Below are 27,900 nucleotides of genomic sequence, written 5' to 3'. Positions count from 1 at the left end.
CACAAACGAAAAACCATAAACTTTAGGAGGGAAAAATAACGTAAAGTACTTACTTAATTAATAGTCTGCTGGATCAAAATTTTTATTCAACATGATTTATAAAAATATTTTGAAATATATTATTGTCAATCCGTAAACAAAAATCACTTCGGAGCATAAATGGATTTTTTCTAAATGCCAACGTTTTGAGTTATCGTAAACTAATTTTAAAGCTTACATATTTTTTTTACGATGATTTTGAACGTCTATTACGAAAATATAAAAATATTAGGTAAACATGCTGGAGGCATCTAGTATATATATATATATATACATAAACACCTAGTAAATATTAAAAAAAACACGAATTGTGTTATGTAAAAAAAATCAGATTGCATTCCCATGCAGGTGCCCTGTTTTATAAATATTGGAGGCGGTGATAAATAATTAAAATTAAATAGCTACTTAACTAAGACCCCGTATTATTGTATTTAGCTAAACAATATTTAGATTAAAAATAATTGTCATGCTATTTTTCTTCCGTAAATATTTGATATGTACAAAGGAACAAAAATATTAATTTAATTACTTGCATTATAATTATTGATTCTTAAAAAAATAAATTTAAAAAGGCACGAATAAAGAAGTAATACAGCACTTACATTTGTTTTGGTACATTTCATAAGGAAGTTTATTATTTTACGTCGTGCGTTTAAACATGTATACAACACACTGGATCTAAAAATACAGTAAGGCACAGGTTCAAAAATAGTATTTTCCAAAGACGTTTGCTGAGAACGCAGTGTTTTGTGAACATTATTGGTTAGTTTTCATTTAACTAAATTTGCAAATCATCACAAACGTTAGGTAGGTGCATTTTTTTTATTTACCTATTATTTTTTATATATCAGGGTAGCCTAACTACTGAAATGATTATTGGAAGGATAGATAAAATACGTATTTATTTGGTGTACATGAAATATCATGTTACTTTGATGATCCAGCGGTACACATGTGCGTATATAAATATTTTTACTACCAATTAATTATTAATCATGAAACTGAAAACATTTATTGTTTGAATAAAAATATGCTAAGGTTTATAAATAGTAATTAAAACAGTTTTAAATGGTGAATATACATGAATATTATTCATACAAATATTATAAAAGTTTGCGTTCGCAAAATTTTCGGTAATCCCGATTTACAAAAAAAGTGAAAATGGCCTAATCTGCAGGTAATTAAATTATTTAAAACTACATTATCTACATACTTGTATTTTTGTTGCTGGAAAGTACTAAATTGAAATATGACAGGCTTTAGAAGATTGTTATTTTAAGTTTTGTAAAAATGTAATAAAAAACATGTTTTAGGCGTTTTCTGAAATTAAGAAGATTTCCTTAAATCAAACTATACATTTACTGTTTATATAAAAAAATCAGTCGTAACGCTAAACTATTTATTTATACTTTGTCGTTTGCCTTCAATGGATGTCTCGGGTTCGATTCCCGACATTGTTAACACGAAATATTTAGATAAAATTGTGTTTTTACACCATAATATTTTATACTGCCTGGACTAGCATCTGAAACGTCAGACTGATAATTTTACATTCGTGTATAAAAAAATATCAAGATACACTGCGATTGGTGTACCAATGCAGTGTTGTATGCATCATTAGGAGCGGAAATTGAGGGATGTTTTATTTACACAAATATATTTTTAACAGAAAAAATGCAAATGTTATTTTGTCATTTTCGCAGGAAAATATATTAAAGAAAGCAGATATTCAGATAATGTAAATGGATTTTTTCCTTCAGGAACAATGGCCGAACCTGTAAATAAAGATCTACAAAATATTTCTCAACCAGATGCACTGGTAAATTCTAGCGATGAGGAAATTAAACAAAAGGCAAACGAGTCTACAAAAAGTGACCAACAAGATACGCCAGATGAAATGACTATCAACAGAAATGTGCAAGATGAAATAGTTATTAACAGAAATGTGCAAGATGAAATGGAAAAATTGATCCAGTCTTTGTCCGAGAACATCGATATTTCTAATTTGATGTTTAATGATGACGTCGCTGTTAAACCGGTGCCATCTTTGCCAGATGCGTCGAAAAATGGTATTGAGAGTGTTATGCACGCATTATTGGATGCTTTGCAAGAATCTGTTGGGAAGAAAGATCAACCAAAAACCCAGGTGAGGTACCTACCTGTTTACACAATTATGAGTAATGCACGTGAAACTTTATTGTATTTTCATAAATTATTTCGTTGGGTTATGTTATACAGAGTGGATATAATTAGATACAAAAGTTATAAATAAGAATCAATGAAATAAATTCTGTCTGATTGTCATAAAAAAAACGATAATATTACGTACTTACGCAGAAACACAGTCTTTAGGTAGAAAATGAAAACAAAGACGACGGAATAAGATAAAAAAGTTTTTAATTCAATCCCTGTGTTTTAATTAAAATTTAGTGGCATGCATTCGAATTCGTATGGTTGATAAAACATTTTGATGTTATATAGCTATTTTTGAAAATACCATTTTTTTAGAAGGTAGAGCCAGAAAAACTAGAGAACGTTCTAGAAATCGTCAGTGCTGTTACCGAAACACCAAAAAAAACCGAGGTATGTAAACTATTACAGTAATCATCAAACGTATTGTAAAAATCAATTCTTTTTCAATACTATTTCAACCTTTAATTATTAAACAATTACTAAAATAAAATAAGAGTGTTTATTTACTGCTACGAATTTGCTCCTTAAGTAATAATTTTTAACTATTTATGAACTTAAGTCTTAAAAACAATAATTTTTTTTCTCATCAGTAACACATTCATATAACTTAATTTTTAAGTGAAAATATCTTCCACGAGGATTTAATGGTGTTATCGGTATTTGATCAAACTAATAATAGTAATTATTGTATCTCTTTTAATGCAGGAAGAGTGGCAGATCAGAGAAAAGGTGTTGCTTGCCAAAATTGCTAAGTTGGAAGAACAACAGAATGACGATATTAAATTCAAAGCTGTTGAATTAAAACTGAAGGTAGAATATATACACGTTTAATAATGTTGTTGTATACTGTTTTTAATAGAATCATAATGAAAAATAATTTTAATTTATCTTTTTTCATCAATCGGTTGTTTTTAGTTAAAATGCGAAGAAAATGAGATTTTAAAGGCAAATTTGAAATCGCTAGAAGCAGAATTAAAGGCTGTTTTAAGTAAACCAAATGGAAAAAATAAAGACGTAGTTGCGAAAATAAAGAAGCAACACGAGGAGGTAAATATACATAAAAAATAATTAAATGAGTTTTTTTTTACTAGTTTCATACTAATAAATGTTTTAATATCTACAGCTCTATTACAAATAATAATCGACGTGCTTAAAAACATGATAAGCATTTGAGCGATCACAATGAACAATAATGAACATGCTTAAGTTATCGCAGTCATAAGTCAACGCGTGTGTAACTTCTAAGTCAACGCTCGTGTCGGTTTGTTTTTTGTTTTCCTCGTAAATAAATACAGTTCATTGGCAAAAAATCGGCGTTAACTATAAAAAATAATACAATATATTGCATTTGCAAAATAGTAAGCTTAATGCAATAAATAGTATGATAAATAATAATAAAATAAATAAAAATAGCAGTTTTGAAATATTTTCCATATTTACACCGGTGAAATTCAAATATGTGATTGCGCAGCAAGATTATGCGTCGCGAAACGTAAATATTTTGACATTTAACATAAGGTGTTCACGGATATTCCATTGTGATCGCGAATACGATAAACAACCATGGTGAGAAATTGTAATCACCTAGCTTATTAGCACGTCGATAGTTATTTGTGATTCAGCTACTGGTCCGAATCGTCAGCAATAGATATGAGCAACATAAATATAAAAGTATCTATTTTTATTTTTTTATTTATATAAACATAGTTATTTTGGTATTATTAAAATATGCCCACATTAATTTAATTTATATCGAATCAAAATAATTATACGTAAATTTCGAAGGAAATGCGTTTATAGATTTAATTTAATAACATAAATGCGGACGATAGGTATAATGCAACTGTTGACAATTATAAAAATGCATTATTTTACATAATAATATCTTTTTTTCCTAAGATTTTCTCTCTGTTGAGAACTGGACGATGTGTGAAGAGAAACATTTTACGAATGAACTGTATGGCTGAAGAAAGTTCGCTCAATTCTACTGACCTGATATTATTTTGAGGCGTGACGTGATGCTGGAACCGCTGGCGATGCTGGCGGTCGTTGACGCTGGCACAGCTTGTGAGCTGGCGGTCTAGTTGGACGCTGGCACAGCTCGGTTGATGATATTGGGGGGCACTTGTTTGTTGTTAGTTTGGTACTGGATTTAAAGTGTTTTTAACGCACTCACACACGTGATTATTGTTTTGTGGAGCTGCGCTAGAACATGGGAAGTGTGAATGGGTAGATATTTATTTGTTGTTGAAAGATGGCACGAACACCGTCTTTGATATGTTTTTTTTCAAATCCTGCTCAATCAATTGTTTTTTTAAAATTCTCTCGCGAATAAAAATACGATTTAGCATAGAATTAAGAATAGTCCAGAAGGAGCGTAGAATCATATTTGAATACATCGGACTGTGTCCAATAATTCCCCCATTTCTGCTTACTTTCGCCGCTCGCATTCGTGAAGTCGCCGGGTAATGTTGCTTGATGGGGAAAAAAAATCATAACACATATATATACACATTCATTTGCAAATTACAGATGAAATGTGATTGTATCCTGTTTCTTTAAGATCCTAGCAGTATTTCTAAACTTTAAAAGGAAACAACACGGCATAGTTGAATTCAAATCAGGAGTTGCGTACTGAGCGACGTCTACAATGAAACTAATTGGTCAAAACGTAAACCTACTCATTTATGAGTAGTTGAGTCACCTTCTGTTTGATGTGCGTATGCGGTTTCTGGACTATTCTTAATTCTATGCGATTTAGTTTACCTCAAATTAAAATAAGGACCTTTTTAGCCATAAGAAAATAGATCAATGCTCCGAAATACTTCAATTTTTACCTATAAACTATGCTTTACCTACAGAAATACAATTATCTTTTTCAGTTATTAACCAAGGCACGCGGTATGATATTTGACAAGACAAAGATGATAAAAAATCAGGAGTTGCAGATTGAAGCATTAACATCTCAAGTCACATCCTTAAAAGATGTTGTCAGTTGCACGAAGGACTTGTTGAATATCAGAAATATGGAAGTAGTACATTTACAGGTAAGAGTTTGGATATTTTTAGATACCATAGGCATAAAGCAAAACGAGAGGCTGTTATAATAAATTCCAACCCAAAATTTGTCCATGAAAGAAGATCTTAACTATTTTACATTTTCCGATTTACTTAAGATAAATTATATTTCGCAAAACTTTGTGCTTAATAATTCTCATGTACTTATAATCGGGTTTTGGTCCGTGGCGTCCGAGGTTCGAGCCCCACTCTACCGCAAATTGATTTCCATTTTCTTATCACTATAACTCACCAGTTATTTACAACTCGTCGAAAGAAGCCCCCAAAATTGAAACATGTGGGTAAATTATAAGAACGAAAATATTTCTATTTTTTGATTTAAAAAAATATTTTGAATGGTTACTTCTTTGCGATTAAGTAGCAAGATAAAAATTCCAAGAAAGATTTTATCAATGAGGAAGTTTAGTGCTACGGGAAATCCGATTTAAAAAATACTTAAATTCTTAGTATTCAATTGTAAAGTTTCTCGATAATGTATGAAAAAATAATAAAAATAAACTACTTTGAATGTCTATGTCATGTCAATGTCATGTACTATGTCAAAAGTTTTTCCGAATCCACCAATGATATTACGATACATAAAAATGTAAAAAAAAGTTTTCTTCTTTTTTGGCTTAGTTTGATAGTCTATGAACAAATATTAAATTTGAAAAAAACTATTCCTTCCAAATCCTCTCGTTCCCACCTATTAACAAGCCTCTAAAATAAAAACTTAGCATGATATTCCTTTTTGTCTTATATGACTAATTTGAGGAATGTACGATAATCGTTTTCCCATAAACCAGTTAATCAAATAATAATCTTTGTAATTTTATAAACATAGATCAATTTGCATAGGGTTTTATAAAAATGTCGCTCAAATCCGTAGTAAGTTATATTATGATAACTTCTTATAATTACATATTTAAGGAACGATTAGAGTGTATGGATTTGAAAATACAAGCAGAAAAAGATCGCCACAATTTGATAATGAAGAAAATGGACACAGGAACTAAGGTAAATGAAGAACTGAAGAAGGAATATCTGAATCAAATGGAACTTTTTAAGGTGAGTGAAAAAAACTGTATTGTTACATTAAAGTAAGACAAAAATGTGTAATATTTTTTGACTTTGTAGAGATAAAAGCTTTAATATATTTCGAAAACAAAAACGTCATCCACAAAATAAGGTTACAAAGGTTCCCAACTGCGGGAAATTTTTTGTTCCGAAGTTGGCGCACCTGACGCGTAGAAGGTTCCTAACAGTCAGTTTATTTGGTTGCATGTGTTTGTCGGGCATTTTGTTTAGTCGCAGTAAATTTTTCCGATGGAGAATACTTCTCGCGCTCCCGCTACAGGAGCACCGTCAAAATCGCGTGACCACCGCTCGTGAATTTTCGCATCGTTTTGCACAGGAAGAAGAAGCTTTTCTGAACTCTATCGTGACATGGGATGAGACGTAGGTGTGTCACTAAACCCTAAGAGACAATAACTTCAGTGGGGTCATTCATCTTCCCCTTTTAAGACTAATACCCTTTCACTAAACTGAAAGAGTTTTTAGGTGAAAAACGTTTTTCTAACGATCAAGAGGTCAAAGAAGCATTGAAGAAGCTCATGAAATAGCTGGCGGCGGATTTCGTTGACACTGGCATACAAAAACTGGTGCTCCGACTACAAAAATATCTCAATCTCGACGGCGATTACGTCGAAAATAGTTTAATATATTTGTGAACTATAATGTAAATTTCAATTAAATACAAGCATTTTTCGATCCTATTTAAATGTTGTAACCTTATTTTGTGGATGACCCCCGTAAATTGACAACGCCTAACAGCACAATGCACAATAGAGTATTTTCATTAATCGGGAATAACGTTGAAAACATAATATTAAATATTTCAGCGAACTTTTACGCTCGTACTGATATAACTATCTATGTTTAAAGAAACAAAATTTTATTTATAATATTTTTGGCTTTAAAAACGAGCACATAAAATCATCCCGAAATCGGTATCACGTCACTATAACATCAAACGTCTTGCCCCGGAAGTGCGTTTCTAACAAACTTGCGCACAAGCATGGATTGGTAATGTAATACGTTCGGTTTGTCCCGTAGGCTGCAAAACGTCTCGTTTTCTGGTACCGTAAAACGGGGTTAAATTGCACCATCAAGGGTAACATTGCATCAAAAAAAAAAAGTTTTTAGAGACACCTGTTGTCATTGCTACTAACAATAACTCATTGTTTCTCCAAATATTCAATGGATGTCACTTTTCACTCTTACCTAAGGTTATTTTCCATTCAATATGGTACTTTAGTACTGAGCGATTAGCGGTTTGGGTTGGTTGTGCAGTTTTTATGAATAATTTCTATAGGTAATTCTTATCACATCTTCAACAGTGTGTAGCATTCTAAGGTGAGTAAAGTGGTTTCGTATGTTGAATTTTGTCATGTATTTGATAATACCAGTATTTCTTACTAAATTTACCAAATCATATTAATATTAATATTTCCATGTCCATGTGGAATCTATTAAGATACTGAAGGAAAAAAAAAGTGATGCAATGTCACCCCGCCCTAGGGCTTACTTTGCATCATTTTTCAAAAAATTATAGCTTGTATATGAAACTACAAAATATACTTATAACCACAAAAAAGTAAAGGAAATATATTATATAACCATGACATTTATTGTCAAAAACACTACTCATCTCCTCGATGAAAAAAATCATTATAGCTGAAAAGTTATTAAAAAGTGATGCAATTTAACCCCGTTTTACGGTACCTAATTTTAAATATGCATATTAAAACCATCGCAGAAAATTTATCCGACGTCGCACGGAAAAAATGTAATGCTCTTAACACAGTAATTTTTTGTTTATTTAAAAAAAATATTACGTAAAATGGAAAGACACAATTAGGCCCCACGTTGGTCGCCAAATAGTATATCGTGCAGTTAGCGCATTATTGATTTGAGATGTTTTCGAACATGTATATAATACTTACATACCTTGATATCTCTTAAATCCCTTAATATCCTTAATAAAGTTATAAATAAAAATATGCTTTGACTGATGTGATTTATTTTTTAATTTTTTATCAATAACTTTATGCTTATAATAGATAGACCCCACTTTCAAAGTTGTTTGTCGATCATTTTTAATATATTTTCAAATGACAACGGCCGGTCACTCAAGCCCGGGACAATCGTATACGTATATTACAACTTAATTATTAATGAAGTAACATACTACGTATTGCGAGAACCGGTTGATTAGGAAAATATAGACATTTATAAAATTTTATGAAGTTGCCTTTTTTTTTACAGAATTTGAAACTAAAGTACGAGGAAAAATTCCAAGTTTTAGAAAGAAATCAAAAAGACCCTCCAACTACAAGCGCCGTGGAAAATGGCGAAAAATCACCATAGATAATAATTAACAGTTAGTTCATCATGGAATTCTGAATAACATAGGTATTCGTGATTTTTAAAGTATTTAATTCAGTGAATATAATTATTGCATTTTATATTAATAGTTGCTCTTTGAAGAAAAGTTTAATGTTTTTGTAAGTACATATGTATAATACTATGTTTTAATAAAAAAATATAATAAATTGCGTATATTCATTATTTAATGTCACATTAAAACATGTCTTTTTTATTTAATAAAAAAAAATTACATTGATTTTTTTTACATACCGTGATATTTTTACATTGTATATATTTGTAAGAGAGTTCATTTTATAATTTAATTGACAGTTTTTTTGTAATATTCATAATTTTAAAACATTGAAAAAAAACAAAATTCTATTACAAGAATCGATAAATACAAAACGGAAATTAGGATGGAGTGAGTTTTATATGACTCTTTACTTTGGCTTTGAATGCTTTTATATTTTTTATAATTTTTATTTCGGAAAGTAATTTTTAAAAATTATTTTTACCCGAGAAGGAATAAGAATTTTGTGCTGCACTTATGTCGCAAATTATTTTGACACGCACGTGCTAAAATGTTTCACCTGAAATAGTGTGATGACCGAAGAAAGCAATGTCATCATTTTCTATAGAATCCAATACGGCAAATCGAACAGTATTGCACTTGAAATCAGGGGCATCGTTCTGCAGTACATTCACATCGTCCCTATCACGAAGAAATAAACTACAAAGGAACGTCACCTATAAAGAGACAACATTTACATTTTATATTTTTTTGCACCACAGCAGGCCAGGAGACCTAATTACAGTGGTGAATTACATCACAGAGCACCCAGGCTTGAGAAAAATCACATTTTAATTTTTGTGTTCTCACCGGGAATCGAACCCGGAACCTTCCGTGCGTGAATCAAGCGTCTTGACCACTACACCATGGAGGCCGCCACAAAACGTAGCAACGCAAGTCGATCAGCCCAACAAGTTCATTTCAGTCAGTCAGAGCAGCTCGACAAAGTTACTCAATTACAGCATGCAGTTCATGTGCAGTCTCTTCAATCCATCATCGTCGTAATACTCGTGCAACACAGTTCACTATTTATTCACCATATAATAAATACGCATTAAACCAGCACCTCGCGTCTTCTCTGTCAACTGGGGTAGGAGCTCCAACACACAAAAACCTAATCCTAAAAATATACTTATATTTTTCTCTTTGAAAACTTTTAAAATACATTCTTTTTCTGTGACATCAAGTGTACATTTGTTTGTATTATCAACAATGTTTTAAGTGTGTTCAAACGTTTGTAGACAGGCTAGAGAGTTATTTAGACCTAATTTTTTTGCAACAGAAAAAGAAAACATTTTTGAAAAGTGAATATGGATGTCTAGGCATATACAGGGCTTATAACCCGTTATTAGATGATTTTAGTGGCCATGGTGAGAATCATTCGGCTGAACCAAGTCACCTACTAGGCAACGCCTGAAAACAATGGGAGTTAACTCCCTAGGGAGGAAATCCAGCTTGTCTACAAACATTTAGACATACTTGAAACATTGTTGATTAAACTCACTGGTATAAGAAGAAGTATACAAATAGTGAAATCATTTTCAGGTGTTGCCTAGTAGGTGAAATGGTTCAGCCGGATGAATCTCACCCACATGATAAAGGTTTAGGTCATTTACTTCACAAAAGTCAACGGATGGAAGAGTTGAGAAAATGTGGATGTTACAAATTGTCTAAAGCGGCCATTGAAACCAGCCAATAACAAGTCACAAGCCCTGTAAATGACAAGACTTCTATTTTTATTCATTTTTATTTATTCATATCTTTATGAAGATACATATTACAAAAAAAAAAACGTATGCCTAACTCTATAAAGTCAAGAGCCCTGTGTTAAGTTGGGATACAACATAATGGAAGCATACATATTATTAAAGAATACTACGAATAAAAGTTATAACACAAACATAAATTTTAATAAACATCTTGACAACGCGCTTAATAGTACTACGAGTGTATATAAATCTATGCAATGTCTCGCAGCCGTCTCCTGCAGTGGTCTCTTCCCTTAGACAAAATCCAAACTTGCACACTTCTGAAAACGGTTTTCGTTTTAGGGAACATAATATGTTGATCCAGAACATTGAACACTCTTGGGGCCACAAAAGAGAAATTTCTCTAAGCGAAATTCGTACGTATTTTTGGTATTAAATAATTCAAATTCCAGGAAAACCTGGTACGAGCATTCTGCTGGGATCACTTTTTTGTAACCGCATGACCAGAAATGTGTCAATAACTCTTTTAAAAAATATGTCTTATCTCCAGTACCTTCATAAATTAAAACGATGTCTCAAAGTGGAAAGTTGGGGGACATCGAAACATCTTTCTAAGAATTAATTTTTGTGCAACCTCCCCAGCCCACTATATCATAGCTACTGACTGGAAAAGAGCAAAATTCACATTTCTGAGAGTGCCAATATTCAGAATCCTTTTTCCCGTCTCAAAAATGTTTTCTCTCTCTGTTGCAATACATTAAAATGCTTTATCAGCTATTAATGATTGTCAAATTCGATTTCGATTTCAAGCTTGACTTCCTATAAGGTCAAAATACAACATTTATTTAGAAGATGTTCAAGCAATTCGAATGCGGTTGGCAAACTCTTTGTGCATGGCACCATTCTCAGTTATGGGAACACCCAAGCGTCCTGTAATTGCGAGACACCCATTAATGAAATACGTAACATAATTAGAAAGGTTTCTATTTTATTTCCGGCTTATTTCTTCTCAGAATACACAGATAATTACATTTGTGGAATTAGTTCTCAGACGATCTTATTATATTGTGTTTCCACCTCCTAATTCATTTGGGGATGAAGCTAATGGCTTTTAAGAGGGAAGTTCCTCCGGATACACCGGCACATATAAAACGCAGTCCTTGTTGAAATCTTCACCATTCTTAACCTAGCCTTTATTTCGAACGCAATTGAATCAACATCTTTACCAGAAACCCAGGTAAGGTCTGATTGATTAAATTAATCATTTTATCATTTTAATTGCATCATCATTATTCCCTTATTTGCACCAATTGGTGAAGAGGGCGTTAAATTTGTATGACAATATCAATGAATCTAAATTTGTTAAAAGATAACAGTTAATCGGCTAATTTATATTGCAATTAAAATCACCATCAACATATTTCTATCCGCACCCAGCGTGCATAGGAAACCGAATAAGTCTTTTATTATTTAAATATAATGAAACATTTGAATTCCTATGATTTACCCAAACATTTCTATTTTGGCGGCCATTTTCTACGAGTTGTAAATAATTCACTATTCTATAATAGCAATCAAGTTGTGACAAGAGTGGGGGTGCGAACCTCGAACCCTTGATACGCGAGTTCACGATGCTAGCCACGACCACAATCCGAAACAAATTGTGAGGTAAAGGCTTGCCTATTAAAAGATAATTTTTATTTTTTTTTAAACTTACAAATTGCTGGTTTAATAATAAATATTACATAAATTACCAATGATGCATAGGGTGCGAGAAGACCAAATGCAGCGTATATCAATCATCTGTTACGCATAAGGATATTTATGATCTCTTATGCTTTAGGTCTTAGTCAACGAAAAAAGAAATATTAACATCTTGAGCACCTTTAATACCAATATTTCTCGTTCACCCTGCTAGAAATTGAACCTTGGTCATGGTAGGCGAACGACGAGGCAGACTTATCGCTGCTTGGTATCCTATTTTAGGATTTTAACTGGGAGTAGCCATCGCGTTAAACCCATTTAGAATTTAGTTCTATTTTACACGCAGTATTCAGACTATATCATTCTTTATATTTTTTTTTTTCAAAAAATAAATATAAAGAATGATATGGTCTGAATACTGCGTGTAAAATAGAACTAATATCATTCTTTATGTTTATTTTTTTCAAAAAATAAATATCGGCGTTTTTATAATTTACACAAATATTTAATTTTGAGGGTCATTTTCAATAAATTGTAAATAACTCACTATTAGAAAATGTGAATCAAGTTGGGGTAGAGTAGGATTCGAACCATGGACCTTTGAGCCGTGAGTCCGAGGCACTAGCCACGGGACCAAAACTTCAATTCAAATCAATAGGAATTCAATCATTTTAAAAATAATCAATTACCTTAAAAGAGATAATAATATAATATATAATAAATAGGTTACAATAATTAAGGTACATTTGTTGAAATTATTTTTTTACTATTTATACCATATGAAAAAATCACCAGGGAATCATGCTTTAAGGACTGTACACGTACATTGTAGTGCTTAAAATGTTTTTTTTTTACATACTTTAAATGACATTAAAATATTTTTTCATTTTTTCCATCATAATTTTCTACAGCCGTATTTCGAATTATCTTTTTATATATTGTCTGTTATCAGTTAACTTAATTTTATGTGGAAGCATATTAAGTAATTGCGAAAAAAAAATATCCTTGGACCTTTACCCAAATGTTGTGTTAAAGGGAGGAAAATTGAAAATGATATTATTTCTCGCTCTTGTATACTCATGTTCATGATTAGGGGGATGACATTTATATATATCCATATGTAGATGTAGAATATAAATATATTTTAATTACTGCCACTTATTTTGACTGTAATTGTTTATGTGAAGGTATTTATTTTTAAGTAGGATCAATATTTATATAGATAAACTTTAATAACAAGCCACAAAAAGTGGCTTGTTTTGGTTTTTGTATTCATTAGGTTTATTGATTATTTATGTGCTTTTATTTTTATTTATGTGTACTTACTATTAAATAAATAAAAAAAGTAATTTTTGTACTTTCAGTATTTTTTTTATCCGTAGTAATTAATTCAGGTCTAAAATGGCTGACGTCTATTTCCGGATCCATTTCATGACGGATGTAAATAAATTAATAAACGGGTATTGAAATAAATTAATTCGCCTAAATAATAAAACTACTAACGAATAGTTTTAATTAAATATTTTAATAAATTACAGCTGTAAATGCCAACCAAGTGAGTTATTGCAGTTTAGAATTGTATATTTAGATTGTATACATTGATCAAGTACCAACTTACTATACATACATACCATTAGTCAATCAAACTTTTTAAATACATAGAGATAATAAAAAATAACATCGCCATAGGTGGTATAAATTAATCATATCATTTAATTATGTATTTAATCATATAAATGCAAGAGTTTTATTGTAAATAACAGGACAACGAGACGTCATATAATATTAAAATATATTGGCAGTCTCGGAACAAAATATGCATTTATTAATTGTTTGTTTACCAAGTCTGCACTTTTTTGAGAACGAAAATATATATTTATTTATTTATTTAATCCAATATAAAATACAAATACATAGTTTACAAATGAAAATGTTTATACAATAGGTACATTCCATATAATTTTAATTTTATTTATGGATGTAGCCACTCCACTGGCCCACAGGCACGTTCCGGAGTATCAGGGTATAATTTATTTTATACATAATTGTACATACTTTCACATCAATTGTTGTGTAAAAATTCAAAAGAAATCAAAAAAATTAAAACATACCTACATCAATAAAACGAGAAAGGATTTTCAAGAAACTAAAACTAACTATATATGAAACGTATTCCTTATATATGAAACATATTCCCCAGCTTCCCGTCTAGTCTTTTTAGCAATCCATTTATGGACTCGAGCTTTGAAAATAATGTTTTTCATTTTGTTCACCAATATGTGCTTGCTTAAAAAGTTGTATAGCTTAGGGGTCATAAAAGTATAATGCCTTTGTCCGTAATTTGTTTTTTCTTTGAGAGCAGAAATATTGTTTTTTTTTTATTTGCCTAGTGTAAAATAATATATATTTTTGTATTATCTTACAATTTTTGAACTTGAAATAAATATAAAATCATGTTTTCTCTCGGGGTCTTGTGCCGAAGGAAACGTTTTAAATAACTTTGAAACATGTCCTAAATACATAGCTAATCAATTTCTTTATTTTAACATGATTTATTCTATAAGTAACACCACAAATAAAAACCCCTTTTTATCTATTTGGCCTAATACTATCATCAATTCGTGCTCAACCCGTCTCTATTTTCCACTCCTCGATATCAATTTTGAGTAATTATTAATTGTCCTTTTGGACAGTGGAAGTAGGTTGCGCACTTATATCGAAAAGTAGACCAATCCTCTTTGACCGAAAGTCGTGTTAATTATTAAGTATTTTTGCAGCGCCATGAGTGTTTAGACTCTAGTATTTGTGTTTTGTGTAATGGGAAGTAGTGCATAATTTTTGAATTTACACATTAATAAAATATTTCCATAAATTAGTTACAGACATAAAATTTAACGATTTGTTGTGATTTGTTTGGCGTGGCCGTAGTGGCGAGTGTTATGCGGCGCGGGACTCGGCGCGAGCCAGGGGCCCGCGCGGGCGCCGCGCGCGTTTCAACATCTGACCACATGGTTTGCGGGGAAGTCAAATCAGTTTGATCTTGACGCGCACGACGTGCACGGCACGACAAAAACGTCACGCAAACAAGTGGCTACTAGTGTAGATTTTCAAACAAGCGCTGTTGTATAGTTTATAGAAAAAAGCAAGCGTAGGAAACTGGACTTTATCAAGATAACTATCAGGTCATGCATAGGATACAGAACAAACTCCTCCATATCAGGTTTTGGGGGGTTTCTTCATTTTAGGAAGCTCCTGATGTGAAGGCCCACTACGAGTATACATAGAATATGCCTCCTGATTGCAAACGCGTGCTACTGTGGCCAAGTACTAAACTCTAGGCAATCAAAAAAAGGAAATTTGACGTTTTCTACAAATACATGATAGTTTTGATGTTTGTCGTTTAGTATAAAAACTAGTATATCAGGAAAAAAAAAGTCTTCTAATAATATTCGAAATCCATAAATCGTAATAATCAATATTAACATTATTTTTTTCTAATAATACATTCAGAAAAACATTACTTTTACAAAATATCCTCTCTCCCCCTACACGTATTTTACTGCATCAACATACTGAGGGCTTCTTAAAAACAATAAAAGCTGTGTTATTGGTAAATCAAATTAAATGGATGTAAGTGTCAACCCGCTGTTATTATTTTTTAAATTTGATTCATTTCAATGAACTTCCACCAAGAAATGTTTATTACTAATTTAAAGGTCTCAATATTTTTTCCACGAAAAAGTTCTCCCATCTATTCTCATCTTCTACGTTCCAACAAGTGTCAATTATATTTTATTATTTAAATAGATGATTTCAATGCAGTGGCTGCAATACTGCTGACCCGCCGCGTTGTTTTTAAATACACATTTATCAAAAGTATTCATTTACCTTACAATCATCATCATTTTCCCTCTATCCCAATCCAATGGTGCACAGGGCATTACATTGGATCACCAAATGCTGCGAACCTTGATCATCTGACACATATAAGTAAGGTGATCAGTATTACGCTACAGGTACCAGTCTAGGGAAAGTGAAATTTTGTATTGTTAAACCACCTTTACAACAAATATTTCAAGTCAAATTAGCTAGGAATCGAGCTCGGGAGCTCAAGCATGGTAGGCGAATGCGCCAACCATTACACTACGAGGCTGACTTACGCCATTCGAACCTTCTTCCCCACTTTTCCTTTTTCAGAATTTTTACCTCAGAGTAGCTATCGAGCCAAAGCCCTGGTTTTATTTCACAGGAGCCTTATGCTGGAAAGATGAGACATTTTGTCACCCACTCGACAATAGTCGATTGGGCATCTCGATTGCTTTGTCATAATGCTATTCTTGAAAACCCTCCGACAATTGTATTACAAAGATGAATGAGATAGTGACAACACTAGCAAATCCTTATTTATCTATGGCCTATGGCTCTTCTACCACACGTAAACTTTTATTGTTTTTTGTCAGACTTCTTCCGTTGAATATTTTATAAATTGAAAATTATGAAAAAATATAAGAAAAGGTTTTACTGAGACACTGCAACATTTATAATTATTATTAGCCTTTGACATAACACACACCTACATGTTATTAGAACTATTTCATATGCATTTAATGGATTTTAAAAACATAGTATAATATACGAGTATATCTCAAATACGACGAGCGATAAAATAATTTTAAAATCATGTTTCTTGTGAAGCCTTATTTGATAATGGATTAAAAATAAGTATAGTTGTATTTGTTGCACATTTGTTGATACATAATCATTATAATATTGATTAGAGTTGTAAATTTTAAGTTGAATACAACAAAAATACATACTCGTTATTCAAACATAAATGCCGAGCTTTTTACAAGAAGGAAGTTTGACAGCTGAAGTCACGATGTCGCATTCGATTGTCAATGTCGAGTGCTTTGGGGCACTCGAGATAAAGTCGATTTGTTTTCAATCGACTGCATTCGTATGGGTGGTTCAAGAATGCTGTCACTCGTCGAATTACGGAAGTCGCATACGATTCTAAAGACGAACGAGTCCAGCATAAGGTCCCAGGACTGTATTATTTATCCGCTTGGTCACAAACTTACTGTACTAAAAAAAATATTTACATGTCGAAGAGAAAATAAAATCCAAAAGAAAAAAATAACAACAAAGAAACATGGAGATATTTTGTTGATAATCCACAGAACACACCGATTCAAGAGTATAAATTGTTTGGTTCGGAATCAAACCCGAAATCCACCTATTTTATTTGATAAGCGAAAATGTCAATACTGAGGCCGACTCATAACAATTTCTGAGCGATTAATCGATTTGTCTTGTTTGTTTTAAGTTCGCCCGGGGATATGTTGCGCGTACAGCATACATATATTAAGTTTTTGTAAGGTCGTTGTACCGAGAACCTTGCACAAGATCAAGATCACATAAGACAACTACTGTGCAACTGGTCCACGTAAAGATAACTTCCTGCCTCCGCTTCCGAGCCGTTTTTTGCTGAGCTTTTGATAAAATGTTTTTCTCACACCTTGTACAGGCCCGCAACAAGAACTAATTGCCTCATGAATATTTATTTCGATATAAATTAATGCGCTCTCAATTAACCCCAGCCATTTTTAATTTGCCGTAAGTAACGGTATAAGAAAAAGATACAGTAGAAGCTCAATAGAACCGGTGCCGCTTTATCCGTCCCGCCGCATTAACCGGCCTCTTCTAGGAATGCCTGTTTTGGAGTGATGTGTGGCTTTTTAAAAAAATTCATACAAGTTACGTGTTTTTGAAAATTCTATACATATCTACTTTTATACATCTAGTAAATGTTATCACTGTAACACTCCAAAAAAGAGACTAAATCTTGTGCTTGGAGAGTGACTTACATTACTGTAGTTGTTTATTCATAAGAGTTCATATAATTTTGAATATACGAGTATATGCGAAAAAAAAAAAAACATAGAATACATAAAGAAAAAAACATAAAATAATAATACATTCACACTAATCACTCGCAAACGAGTGGAGGCGTATAAAAAAAAAATATATCATTCAATGCAGTTTTTACACGTGTTCAAAAAAATATTAAGATTTACTTAAAATTTATTTATTGATATATTATTTTTAATTGTTTTTAATTCACGGGGGTGATTATAATTTTTTACACATTTGAAGACAAAGCTATTTTGACCATGACTTGTGTGGGATTTAGGAATTTTAATATTATTTTGGTGTCTGAGTGACTTATTCATCTCAAATTCTTTTTTTTTTCTTTATAAATTTGTAAAATGGAATTTATTTTATAAAAAATGTCTACTGTATGAACCTTAAATATGTTATGTAGACTTTTCGTATTGAATGTTGAGGCTTTCTTTAAAATTATTTTAATAATTAATCTTTACCTGTACATATTTTTTACAGTTTATGAAATGTAAATTTTCAATGTGGGAGTTTCTAATATAGAATAAAAGTTCTGTTTTCTTAGTGTTTTTTTTCTTCCTTGCGAAAGTGTTTTTTTTATGTGTTTTAGACTACCTTCTCTTTAACCGGCTTTTTCGTTATCCGGCCCTGGGTCGGTCCCGTCAAGGCCGGTTAAGAGAGCGTCTACTGTAAAAATATTCGAGTTTACTTTAGATTGTGATTGGGTGACCATTTTTTATTTTTTTTTACTTTTTTGTATAAAGGTACATATAATTATTTTATATTTAACGTTTCTACCCCTTTAATAGAGCAAAATGCTTGTGCTTAGAAATACCACTATGAATTCAGTCGATATTAGGTATTCAATGAAATGTCAACTGGCCGAATTGTTCAAAAATTAGTAGTGCTAAAAGCGGCCGCGTCGAGCGCCATATGTTCTGCAATATGATGCATGAAAGTAATTATGGTCTAATGTCAAAAGTACCATCTCATCGAAAATATCCCTTAAGAAAATATGTTTGAAATACTGTTTTCCAAATCAAGAATCTTAAAATAGTTTGTGTTATCTGCAAGTTTAATCTAGGAGAAAAAACCCGCACTAGGGGCAAGACATTCAAAATATAGTATACTTATTTGTATGAAAAAATCAGCTAGAATAATCGGCTAGTTTCTTGGCTCACTGCTGACGGCGCGCTTTATTAATATTAATGTTATTTGTATTAGGATAAAAATACAAACGGTGGAAATGATTTAAAATAAATAATAATTATTTATTTGTTTTCCTGTAAATAAAGTTACTCTAAAACAATATTATGGTCAGTCAAATATAATGGTAAGCTGCGCATAATCGCTTCTGTACACGGTTTGCCCCTTTAGTATAGGTATTGAGCATTGGCGGGTCCATATTGCTTTTTTAAATATTTTATTTTTATAAGTTGTGTTTTATAGGAGTAAGGACCATCTAAAAGCCCTTAAACGCACCTCGTTTTATCTGCCGTCTTCGGATTCACGGCACATAAATATGAAAACTATTTTTGGAAAAAGTAATTCACGAGGGCACGAAAATTTCGTCTCCGTTTTATTTGTTAATCTCCGTGCTCTCTCTTAAACAATGATTTGTTGTATTGGCGTCGCTTTAATTAATTTAATTATTATTATTAGCATAGTAAGGATTAATACTTTATGTATTAAAATCATGCATATACAAAGCAAACAACAAACTATAAACTTCATTTTCCAAATCCGGTATGAAAATGTTCATGTCCAAAAATATAACTTCATCTTTAAAAAAATAAGAGAGATATATAAAGTCTTGTATCTTATGTAGACTCGTATTACATCACAGTCACACAAGTTACACTGTTTATAAGTAAATGGTGAGCAAGTGGATAAAGAGTAGACCTGTTCATCTCCTGTAAATTATTTTTATGACTAAAATTTCTGTTGCTTTTAACTGTAAAATTTTCCTTTTTATGTCCTTATTCTTTTTATTTATATATTATTTTTACATTTTATGTTTTGTAATTAATATTTGTTTTAATTGTATTATTATTAGAAGCATTTATTTTTGCATAAAAATGTCTGCCTTAAAACAGGTTGTACCTAGTTAGGCAGACTAGATATGATCCATATAAATCTATTACATAAAGTGTGTATGTAGTAGATAAAATAAATGTTATTTTTGTTCATAAACTATGATTAATATTAATATTATTATTTAAATTTATTCTTTAAATTACAAATGGTATATTTTCTAATTTTTATTTGTGCTTCAATTTGTATTATTATCGGTTTATTTTCTAATTTATATTTATGTTTATTTTTTTAACTATTAAAGGTATATTTTCTAATTTATGTTTATGCTTCAATTTTTATTATTAAAGGTGTGTTTTCTAATTTTTATCCATTTTGAAACTTTGATATTATTATTATTTGAATCTTTTTAAGCACCAATAAATGAAATGAAAAAAAAATACGTGTAAAAAGAAGGTCCTTCCTAAACACAAAAATTTCCTAGCTAGTCGAGACCTGAAACAAAGAACCTCTGTACATTTTAAAACTGCGAAAGAAAGAAAAAAAAAAGCCTGGACACAGACATGACCACAACCCAGTTTAATGTAAATATTGCGGGCAATCATTTCCTACTTCGGTTCTGGCAGGTGAGAGGAAATCTGTCTACGGACCTGTCATAGGATAAATGGAGAATTTTAAATCATACCATCGTTTCCTACAGCAGAAATCAGAAACTTCACAATTCACAGTACACTCACATGAAATGTATACACCAGCATACGAAGGACAAGCTTGCAAAATGTTTGCTATAAATATATTGAATATGATTTTATTTGACTAGAAGTTAAATAACGCGAGACACAGTTGGAAGTGAGTGCCATCTTTAGTTAAAAAAAACATCAATATAGCAGTGTGTCTACAACAGATGAAAAAGTATTCCATAAATGTATTTTTAATATTGTGAACGTTGTCAACAGTGCGATAGAAAATAACATATTGTTTTAATTTATTGAAATTTTTCTACCAATTTTTTAAAGTGGAACTGTATTTTATTCATACTAAAAATAGTGTTTTTAGTTTTTTCCAACAATACTTTGAGTTTGTGCAAATGTTTGTAGACTAGGACTGGATTTAAAGTAGCATATTATAAGAGAGATCGAAAACATGAAAATACATATTGTATTTATATATATTTATTTAGCTTTTAAATTTGTAATATTACATAGTTACCACGTATTAAAAGTTTTATTTTTATTTTTCTAAACATACTGCCTACACAAATTTATTGACTATAGAAACACAGCTTATAGTGAAACCCAGTAATAAACCTTGCCTTTGAACTTGCCCCCACTCGCTAGAAAATCCGCTTTGACTAATATTAATAATACAAAAAAATTGATCAAAAATTAATAATTTAATATTATTTACCAGAATTTTTATAGAAAAATGGTGCCGCTTCCAGCGTCCCTTTGCATTAAACGTTTTCAAACATTTAGAGTCTAGGTTTTTTAATTCTGGTCAGTCTCACCTTAGGAAGCCTGAAATCGCCTCTACTTCTCGTTCCATTCTTGTGGAAGTCCTTGGCATATTTAACGCCTTCCAACGTTATATGAACTGGGCGTTTACTGGGCTCATGACTTGTCATATGCTGGTTTAAGTGGCCACTTAACACGCTGATTCCGCTATTCTGTCTATGTTTGAAAGGAGACAATGACCGATCATAAACCCTTTAAATGCCTAGACATCCATTTTCCCTTCTCGGTTGCAATATGTTCATCTAACCCCAGGGGGTTAAACCCAGTCCTTGTTTACAAAAGTTTGGACAATGTACATATATATGTATATATATGTTTTTTTTATCTAAAAAATCATTCAAGAGTGTTGTATGGGGCACTGCATTGGTACACTAATCGAAGCTTATCTTGATATTTTTTGTTACATGAAGGAAAGATGATCAGTCTTACGCTCCAGGTACCAGTCGAGTGCCGCGATTATGAACGTTATCTTCATCTGTACATATCGAGACGGTACAAATAACTTCTGTACTATCTCTATCTACCTCGGTATGTTCTACCGACTTGTGATTTCGACGTCATATGATCGAATTCAACCAATGACTGACCCTGAAAATTTTGTCCGCGTTCCTTACTTCATTTAATATATTTAAATATGCTTCTGAGATAAAAAGTGCCCGCTTTAAAGCATTCATAAACTCCAATAAATCCCAATTTAAGCTAAAAAAATGCTCGCTTGTATATGATGTATAATTTTATATGATTTTTGACAATTACCAAGACAGTATGCTTAACGATCGTCTGTATTTGTCTGCCTAGTGATTACAAAGCCGGCTCCTTTGACGTCTAGATACTTTCACCTAGGAAGATAGTAAAACAGATGGAAAAAATACAATAACTATATTTTTTTGAGTGGCAAAATTTAACGGCTAGATGCTCTTATATGCTGATAGGGCAGAATCTAGCCACATCATCTGTGCATCTAGGCGTTCGTTTTTAAAACTGACGTTTTTTTTTCAATTCGTTTTCAAAATTTACTTGTTTCTCTCTCACATTTTGAATAGGGTTTTAAGAAAAAAGGTGCCAACCTCAGAACGATTTAAATTTTAAATAAATCGTAATTGAAGGAAAAATTGCTTGGTGGAACCAATTTTATGACATTTTTAATGCGTAGATATGCGTAACGAGGGGTACTAGACCTGTTGGTACAAACCGATGTACTAACGTAATAAACCGATATTCTAACTTGTTGAGGGGGTCGGTAGTGTATCTTCGTAATCGGCCGGGAGAATATACATTCAACTATACCGTCATGGTGAAGGTATGACATCCTTAGCTTCCCATCACAATCGCGGCCCATGGACTATGAAATATTATCGTGTAAAGACACATTTTTTAATAAATATTTCATGTCAACCGTACCGTGAACCGAATTGAGACCTCTTGCATGGTAGGCAAACGCGCTGACAAATACGCTGAAAACAATATTTAAGATAAACATGCTTCTGTTATTTTTAAAAAATGCACGCTAATTTCAGTACTATGCCATCCTGCAATTACCGCCGTCTTATCTTCTTTGTGATGACCCTGACTGTTCTGGCAATACTGGCTCAAGATTTTGTGGACGCCTCTCCAGCAATAGGTAACACAAAAAACACATAACATCTTCGTCAACAGTGAAATCACTTTCTCCACGTACCTGAAATCTGTTTCCCAGACCAAGGGTATTCCTTTCGGTTTCGCTTATATATTTATTTTTTTTACAGAAATTGAGTAGCTTTATTTATTTTCAATTTCGTAAACCGATAATTGGGAAATATATTTACTTTTTGACATTTTTAAAGTAATAAAGGTCTATGAAGTACTGTCCAGTAAAAAAAATACTTTTTGTCACTTATTAGTACCATAAAAAATATTTTTAATTTTGTAATTTTGAATTTCCATAAAAAAAACCTTTATTCTATTGGCCACGCCCCGAATATGTCACAATGCATGTTTGAGACTCTCAGAGGTGTTCCATAATTAAGGAATTCTTGTTTTTTTTTCGAATGTGTAGGATGGTTAGTAAATTACATTGTGTCGAAGAAGTTCAATACCTCTGGATATGAACTGAACAAATATTTTGCACTGTTCTTTTACATCAAAGGGAAGTAGTGTTGCATTTTAACCCTTGGTATGATAACTGTCAAACGAAGTAATAACAATCTTTTCATTGGCTTGATTTCATTAAAATAGTTAGTAGGTACGTAGGAAGATTTTGGAATAAATACTTTGGGGCCTTATATAAATTGCGTTGGATTTAAGTAATATTTCGTAAGAATGATAATTTAAATTGATGTCATTAAATTTTTATAAAATTCCATGATGAAAACAGATTTTCGTAACTGAATTTAATACAAGTAAACGCAGTTTTTGCTACCATTTGTGTAGGTAATCGAAATATGGTCATAAGAAAAAATTACAATATCCGACTGAAGCTGATAGTTTGCCAAAATCGCAGTTTTTTTTATTTTTTATTTAAATAATATAATTATACATTTTTACAATTCAAATGTTATATTTTTTACTAAAACTAAAATCCCACCAAGCCACTTTTTGTAGCTTGTTGGTGGAGATTATAATTAAACTAACTTATTTAATATTATTTACATTTATAAAAACAATGAATAACAGATATAAATTGACAGCCGGAAAGATCAGAATATACTTGTATATACAAGTGTGAAAGGAAAAATAAAAGCAATACTCTTAAATTCAATTGAAATCGCGGTTTTTCTAAATTAACATTTAACAAAAGTATTGTTTTTTCGACAGGAAGATATGGTCTCTAAAACGATTTTTGGGTATGCTTGCATTACTGTTTTTTTGAGAGTTTCCTTAAAATACGACCGAAATATATTAAGACATATTTTCTGACTGTCGGGTTGTGGAGAGCATTTTGGTTATTAATAGTTCCTGAAGGATGAAGATATTTGTGCGTCTTGCAGTCCACGGAATGCTATTTCATAATATCCCCCTTTTCTCCATACGAAACCTCATAACAGGAATTTTTATCGGAATTTTCTATTGCGATTAATCTATTTTATTGTGAAATCAGCAGGATACGATCTTCTCGGAGTTTGCATACGCAACTGTGCTCAATGCAAGAAGATGTATGGTCCATGGTTCGAAGGGCAACTATGCGCCGAAGCTTGCCTCAAGTTTAAAGGGAAAATCATCCCTGACTGTGAAGATGTCGGCTCCATAGCTCCATTTCTCAATAAACTTGACTGAAACCAAGCCCCGGATAACTCCCTGACTGATTATAATGAGCCACGAAGAAAGCGAAAAGAAATTAAAAATATGTTTAAGTATAAATAATTTATTAAGTGTGATTTAAAGCTGAGTCTAAAACGGCTTCGTGTTTATTCAAAATATTCATTTGAATAGTATGCTATCCTATCTGATGCACCAATCTTAGATAGTCAACATTTTGTATTTATCAAACAATTTAATTGATTTTTAATAGCATTTAAAAAAAACTTTTTTTTACGATATGTCTATCACCTAGTCATACACTAATGAGTTTGATTTATGTAATGTATTTACTACCTTTGTTTACATTTAATTAGTTTAATATGTATTTTTATGTAGTTTCGCTATTAAATCCGGTCTCTTTCAATATAAGAAAAACTCATTAAACTTTGTGGAAGCTTATTTATTTAAGGCCACATTATACCTTAATAATAAGTGTGTTTTTAAATAAATGATTAGGTTATAATCAATAACCCATATTTTTTTATATAAATCATAAACTAAAGTACTTGATATATCTCTACTAATATATTGTTAAGTTCACATACTTAATCCGTAACTTAAATATTTTAATTTATAACAAAATAAAAATATATGTAATTACGGAGAAAGTTCACCAAGAAATGTCAATAATAACAGAATTTAATTGAATGAGGATTGACAATGTTTTGAGTATGCCCGAATGTTTATAGACCGGCTGGATTTCCTCTCTAGTGAATTATTAAGATCTAACTTAGTTGCAATAGAGAGAGGAAACATTTTTTAAAGAGTTTTAAGTCTTTTACTTCACAAAAATTAACAGATGGAAGAATTGAGGAAGTATGAAGTATGATTTATGAATGTTACAGTGTGTATTAAGGAGAAATGAGTTAATTTATTAGCTTTGTCATTTAACAATAAGAATTTTTCCGATGGATAAAAAGTAGCTTGTATTGACTGCCGTTCCTTCAACTGTCACTATGCAAAAAAGACTATCCGTTAGTCTAAGGCGATGTAGCATCGTTATTATATTGAAATATTAATTCATTTCTACAAATAATCCATTTTTCCGTTATCAATTTTCCCTAGGAGGTGATATTTTTGGGGATAAAAAGTTACATGAAACACTTTTCAGCTCCAGTTATCTCTACGCAATTATTAATAACAATTGGTGGCTCTGTTGCGACGTGAAAGAAGTATTATTTTTTACTAAGAATTTTCCCGAGGGTGTGATATTTTTTTTTTCGGCATGGAAAGTAGCTTATTTTACTTCTTAGCTCTCGGTTATCTTATGTGAAAAATCAAGTCGATCGGTCACTCCGTTGCGACGTGAAGGAAACTCAAACAAACGTAGTACGGATGAGGATATAATAAAACATTTATACTTTGAAAAGATACAAAAATTAATATTCCTCGATAGATAGTTACCACCAAAAACAATGTGACGCATTTATGTTTTTAATGAAAAATATACTTATTTTATTTAAATGATTCACATAATGTATTTTTTATAGCAAAATCCAAACACCGACCAGTTTTGGGTTAAAACTGTCCGATTATTTTGCCGCCATGACTTTTTGGTTGGATTTACATATTGTTATGTCAATTTCATTAAAAAAAGGAAAATCTGGTGACAGTTTGTTGGCATTTTGTAGAACTCCAGATTATAATTTGAATATTAAAATCAAACACTGATCTAAATCTACTTAAAATCGTTTATTTTATTTTAAAACAAAAAACAAAAAAAGACGATTGTATCGCTTTGTGAGAGCATTTTCAAATGAATATCGTACGTTTTGCGCAAAAAATTGTCTGAAAATTGTCCTTAGAAAACGAAACAATTGTCCGAATTTTCAAATTTTAAGCAGACTCAAATCAATTTTTGATTTTAAATAAAAAATTTTTTTTTGGCATACTATTTCTATGAAATAATTATGTTTTATGCTAGTAAGTGTTAAATGTTCCAAATACATATTTATTACGTAATTTAATTAGTCCTCGTAAATATTTTAACTGTAGATAGGCTTATTTCCTTAAAACTGACAAACCTACGCTTTTATTTTATAATTTAAGCGATCTACTTTTATCACATATTTATTGTAAATGTAAAATTAATTTTATTTGTTTACTGTACTTTTGATATTATATGAAATGTAACACTAATACTGTGAAGTACATAATATAAGAGCTTGAATTACAAAAGTCATGTGTTTTATTTTTACCCTACAATGCCTAATAATGTAGACGATCTGCTACATACCGATAATCGGTGTACAAAAGTGATTTCAAACATGTTTATTACTCGGCGACGAATTTATTATATTGTATACATTCTAGACATAATTTATTTAAAAATTCGCCACCATAGTAAAAACTTTTTGAAAAAATTTAAAACAAAAAGGCAGTTGCACGCGCACTTTTTTGTAGCTGTCAATAGAAGCTCAGTTTTAGAGGGATTTAGTTTGAGTCTGTTTGATGACATCCAGTTATTAAGAGTTTAGATGCACCGAGACACGCGATTTTTAAAAATCGTTTATATCTTGAGAGAGTTGTAATGCGTCAACCTATAGAGAAGCCCGCTTTAAAGACGACAATAAACGAGTTGCTCCAAAAAAAACTCAATTTCATTCACCGCACTTTTAATTGAATTTAATCCCACTACTTTCTCTGTCCCTTTAACAGTGAGTTTGGCAAATTACATGGAGGACTTGGTCGAATATTGTCACTCATCCTCATAACCTCAGAGTAATAATGCGTAACCTAGAGAGAAGCCCTATCACTATGTTTCATAAAACGAAAGCGATGTTCGTTAGCAACAAATTAGCGGCCATTTTGTTTTATTTGACAACATAGGCATAACATAAAAAAAAAAAAAAAAACGGTTCTATCGGATGCTTTTGTCACTGTGCTTGGATTTGCTTGTAAATAACTTGGATATTTACGTTATAATAAATAAAAATAGACTATGGTGAATTGCAGTATGTTTGGTTGCAACAGT

General features: G+C 31.4%; 2 protein-coding genes across 5 annotated transcripts; both read left to right on the top strand.

Moving 5' to 3' along the window:
- The first annotated feature begins 639 nt into the window (after positions 1-639).
- LOC148272533 (uncharacterized) lies at positions 640-8,966 on the top strand. Of its 2 annotated transcripts, none has more exons than XM_088239924.1 (8): positions 640-846; positions 1,800-2,185; positions 2,548-2,622; positions 2,938-3,042; positions 3,148-3,279; positions 5,115-5,279; positions 6,220-6,357; positions 8,617-8,966. In XM_088239924.1, the coding sequence occupies exons 2-8, from the start codon at positions 1,805-1,807 to the stop codon at positions 8,716-8,718; spliced, it is 1,098 nt and encodes a 365-aa protein (XP_088096050.1). In that variant the 5' UTR covers positions 640-846; positions 1,800-1,804; the 3' UTR covers positions 8,719-8,966. The 2 variants fall into 2 exon arrangements, with proteins under 2 accessions (XP_088096050.1, XP_088096052.1); XM_088239926.1 differs by having other exon boundaries at positions 711-846; positions 1,743-2,185.
- Positions 8,967-11,695: 2,729 nt separating this feature from the next.
- Positions 11,696-27,104, top strand: Eh (Eclosion hormone). Of its 3 annotated transcripts, none has more exons than XM_088239919.1 (3): positions 11,696-11,734; positions 23,168-23,271; positions 24,727-27,104. In XM_088239919.1, exons 2-3 carry the CDS (start codon positions 23,172-23,174, stop codon positions 24,900-24,902), a joined length of 276 nt encoding a protein of 91 aa, XP_088096045.1. In that variant the 5' UTR covers positions 11,696-11,734; positions 23,168-23,171; the 3' UTR covers positions 24,903-27,104. The 3 variants fall into 3 exon arrangements, with proteins under 3 accessions (XP_088096045.1, XP_088096044.1, XP_088096042.1); XM_088239918.1 differs by lacking the exon at positions 11,696-11,734 and adding an exon at positions 20,964-21,048 and having other exon boundaries at positions 24,730-27,104; XM_088239916.1 differs by lacking the exon at positions 11,696-11,734 and adding an exon at positions 20,964-21,048.
- Positions 27,105-27,900: the final 796 nt, after the last annotated feature.

The sequence above is a fragment of the Micrasema longulum genome, unplaced genomic scaffold, assembly GCF_059751315.1.
Source record: "Micrasema longulum isolate JH-2025_06_02 unplaced genomic scaffold, ASM5975131v1 h1tg002305l, whole genome shotgun sequence".
Classification (NCBI taxonomy): Eukaryota; Metazoa; Arthropoda; class Insecta; order Trichoptera; family Brachycentridae; genus Micrasema; species Micrasema longulum.
This window is presented reverse-complemented; position numbering and strand designations above follow the sequence as displayed.

Bases quoted from the DNA above. Each gene is read 5' to 3' on its own strand.
- LOC148272533 (XM_088239924.1), top strand. From the start codon at position 1,805: ATGGCCGAACCTGTAAATAAAGATCTACAAAATATTTCTCAACCAGAT. The intron at 2,186-2,547 runs GTGAGGTACCTA...CCATTTTTTTAG, and splicing joins AAGATCAACCAAAAACCCAG to AAGGTAGAGCCAGAAAAACT. The intron at 2,623-2,937 runs GTATGTAAACTA...CTTTTAATGCAG, and splicing joins AAACACCAAAAAAAACCGAG to GAAGAGTGGCAGATCAGAGA.
- Eh (XM_088239916.1), top strand. The intron at 23,272-24,726 runs GTAACACAAAAA...TTGTGAAATCAG, and splicing joins GGACGCCTCTCCAGCAATAG to CAGGATACGATCTTCTCGGA.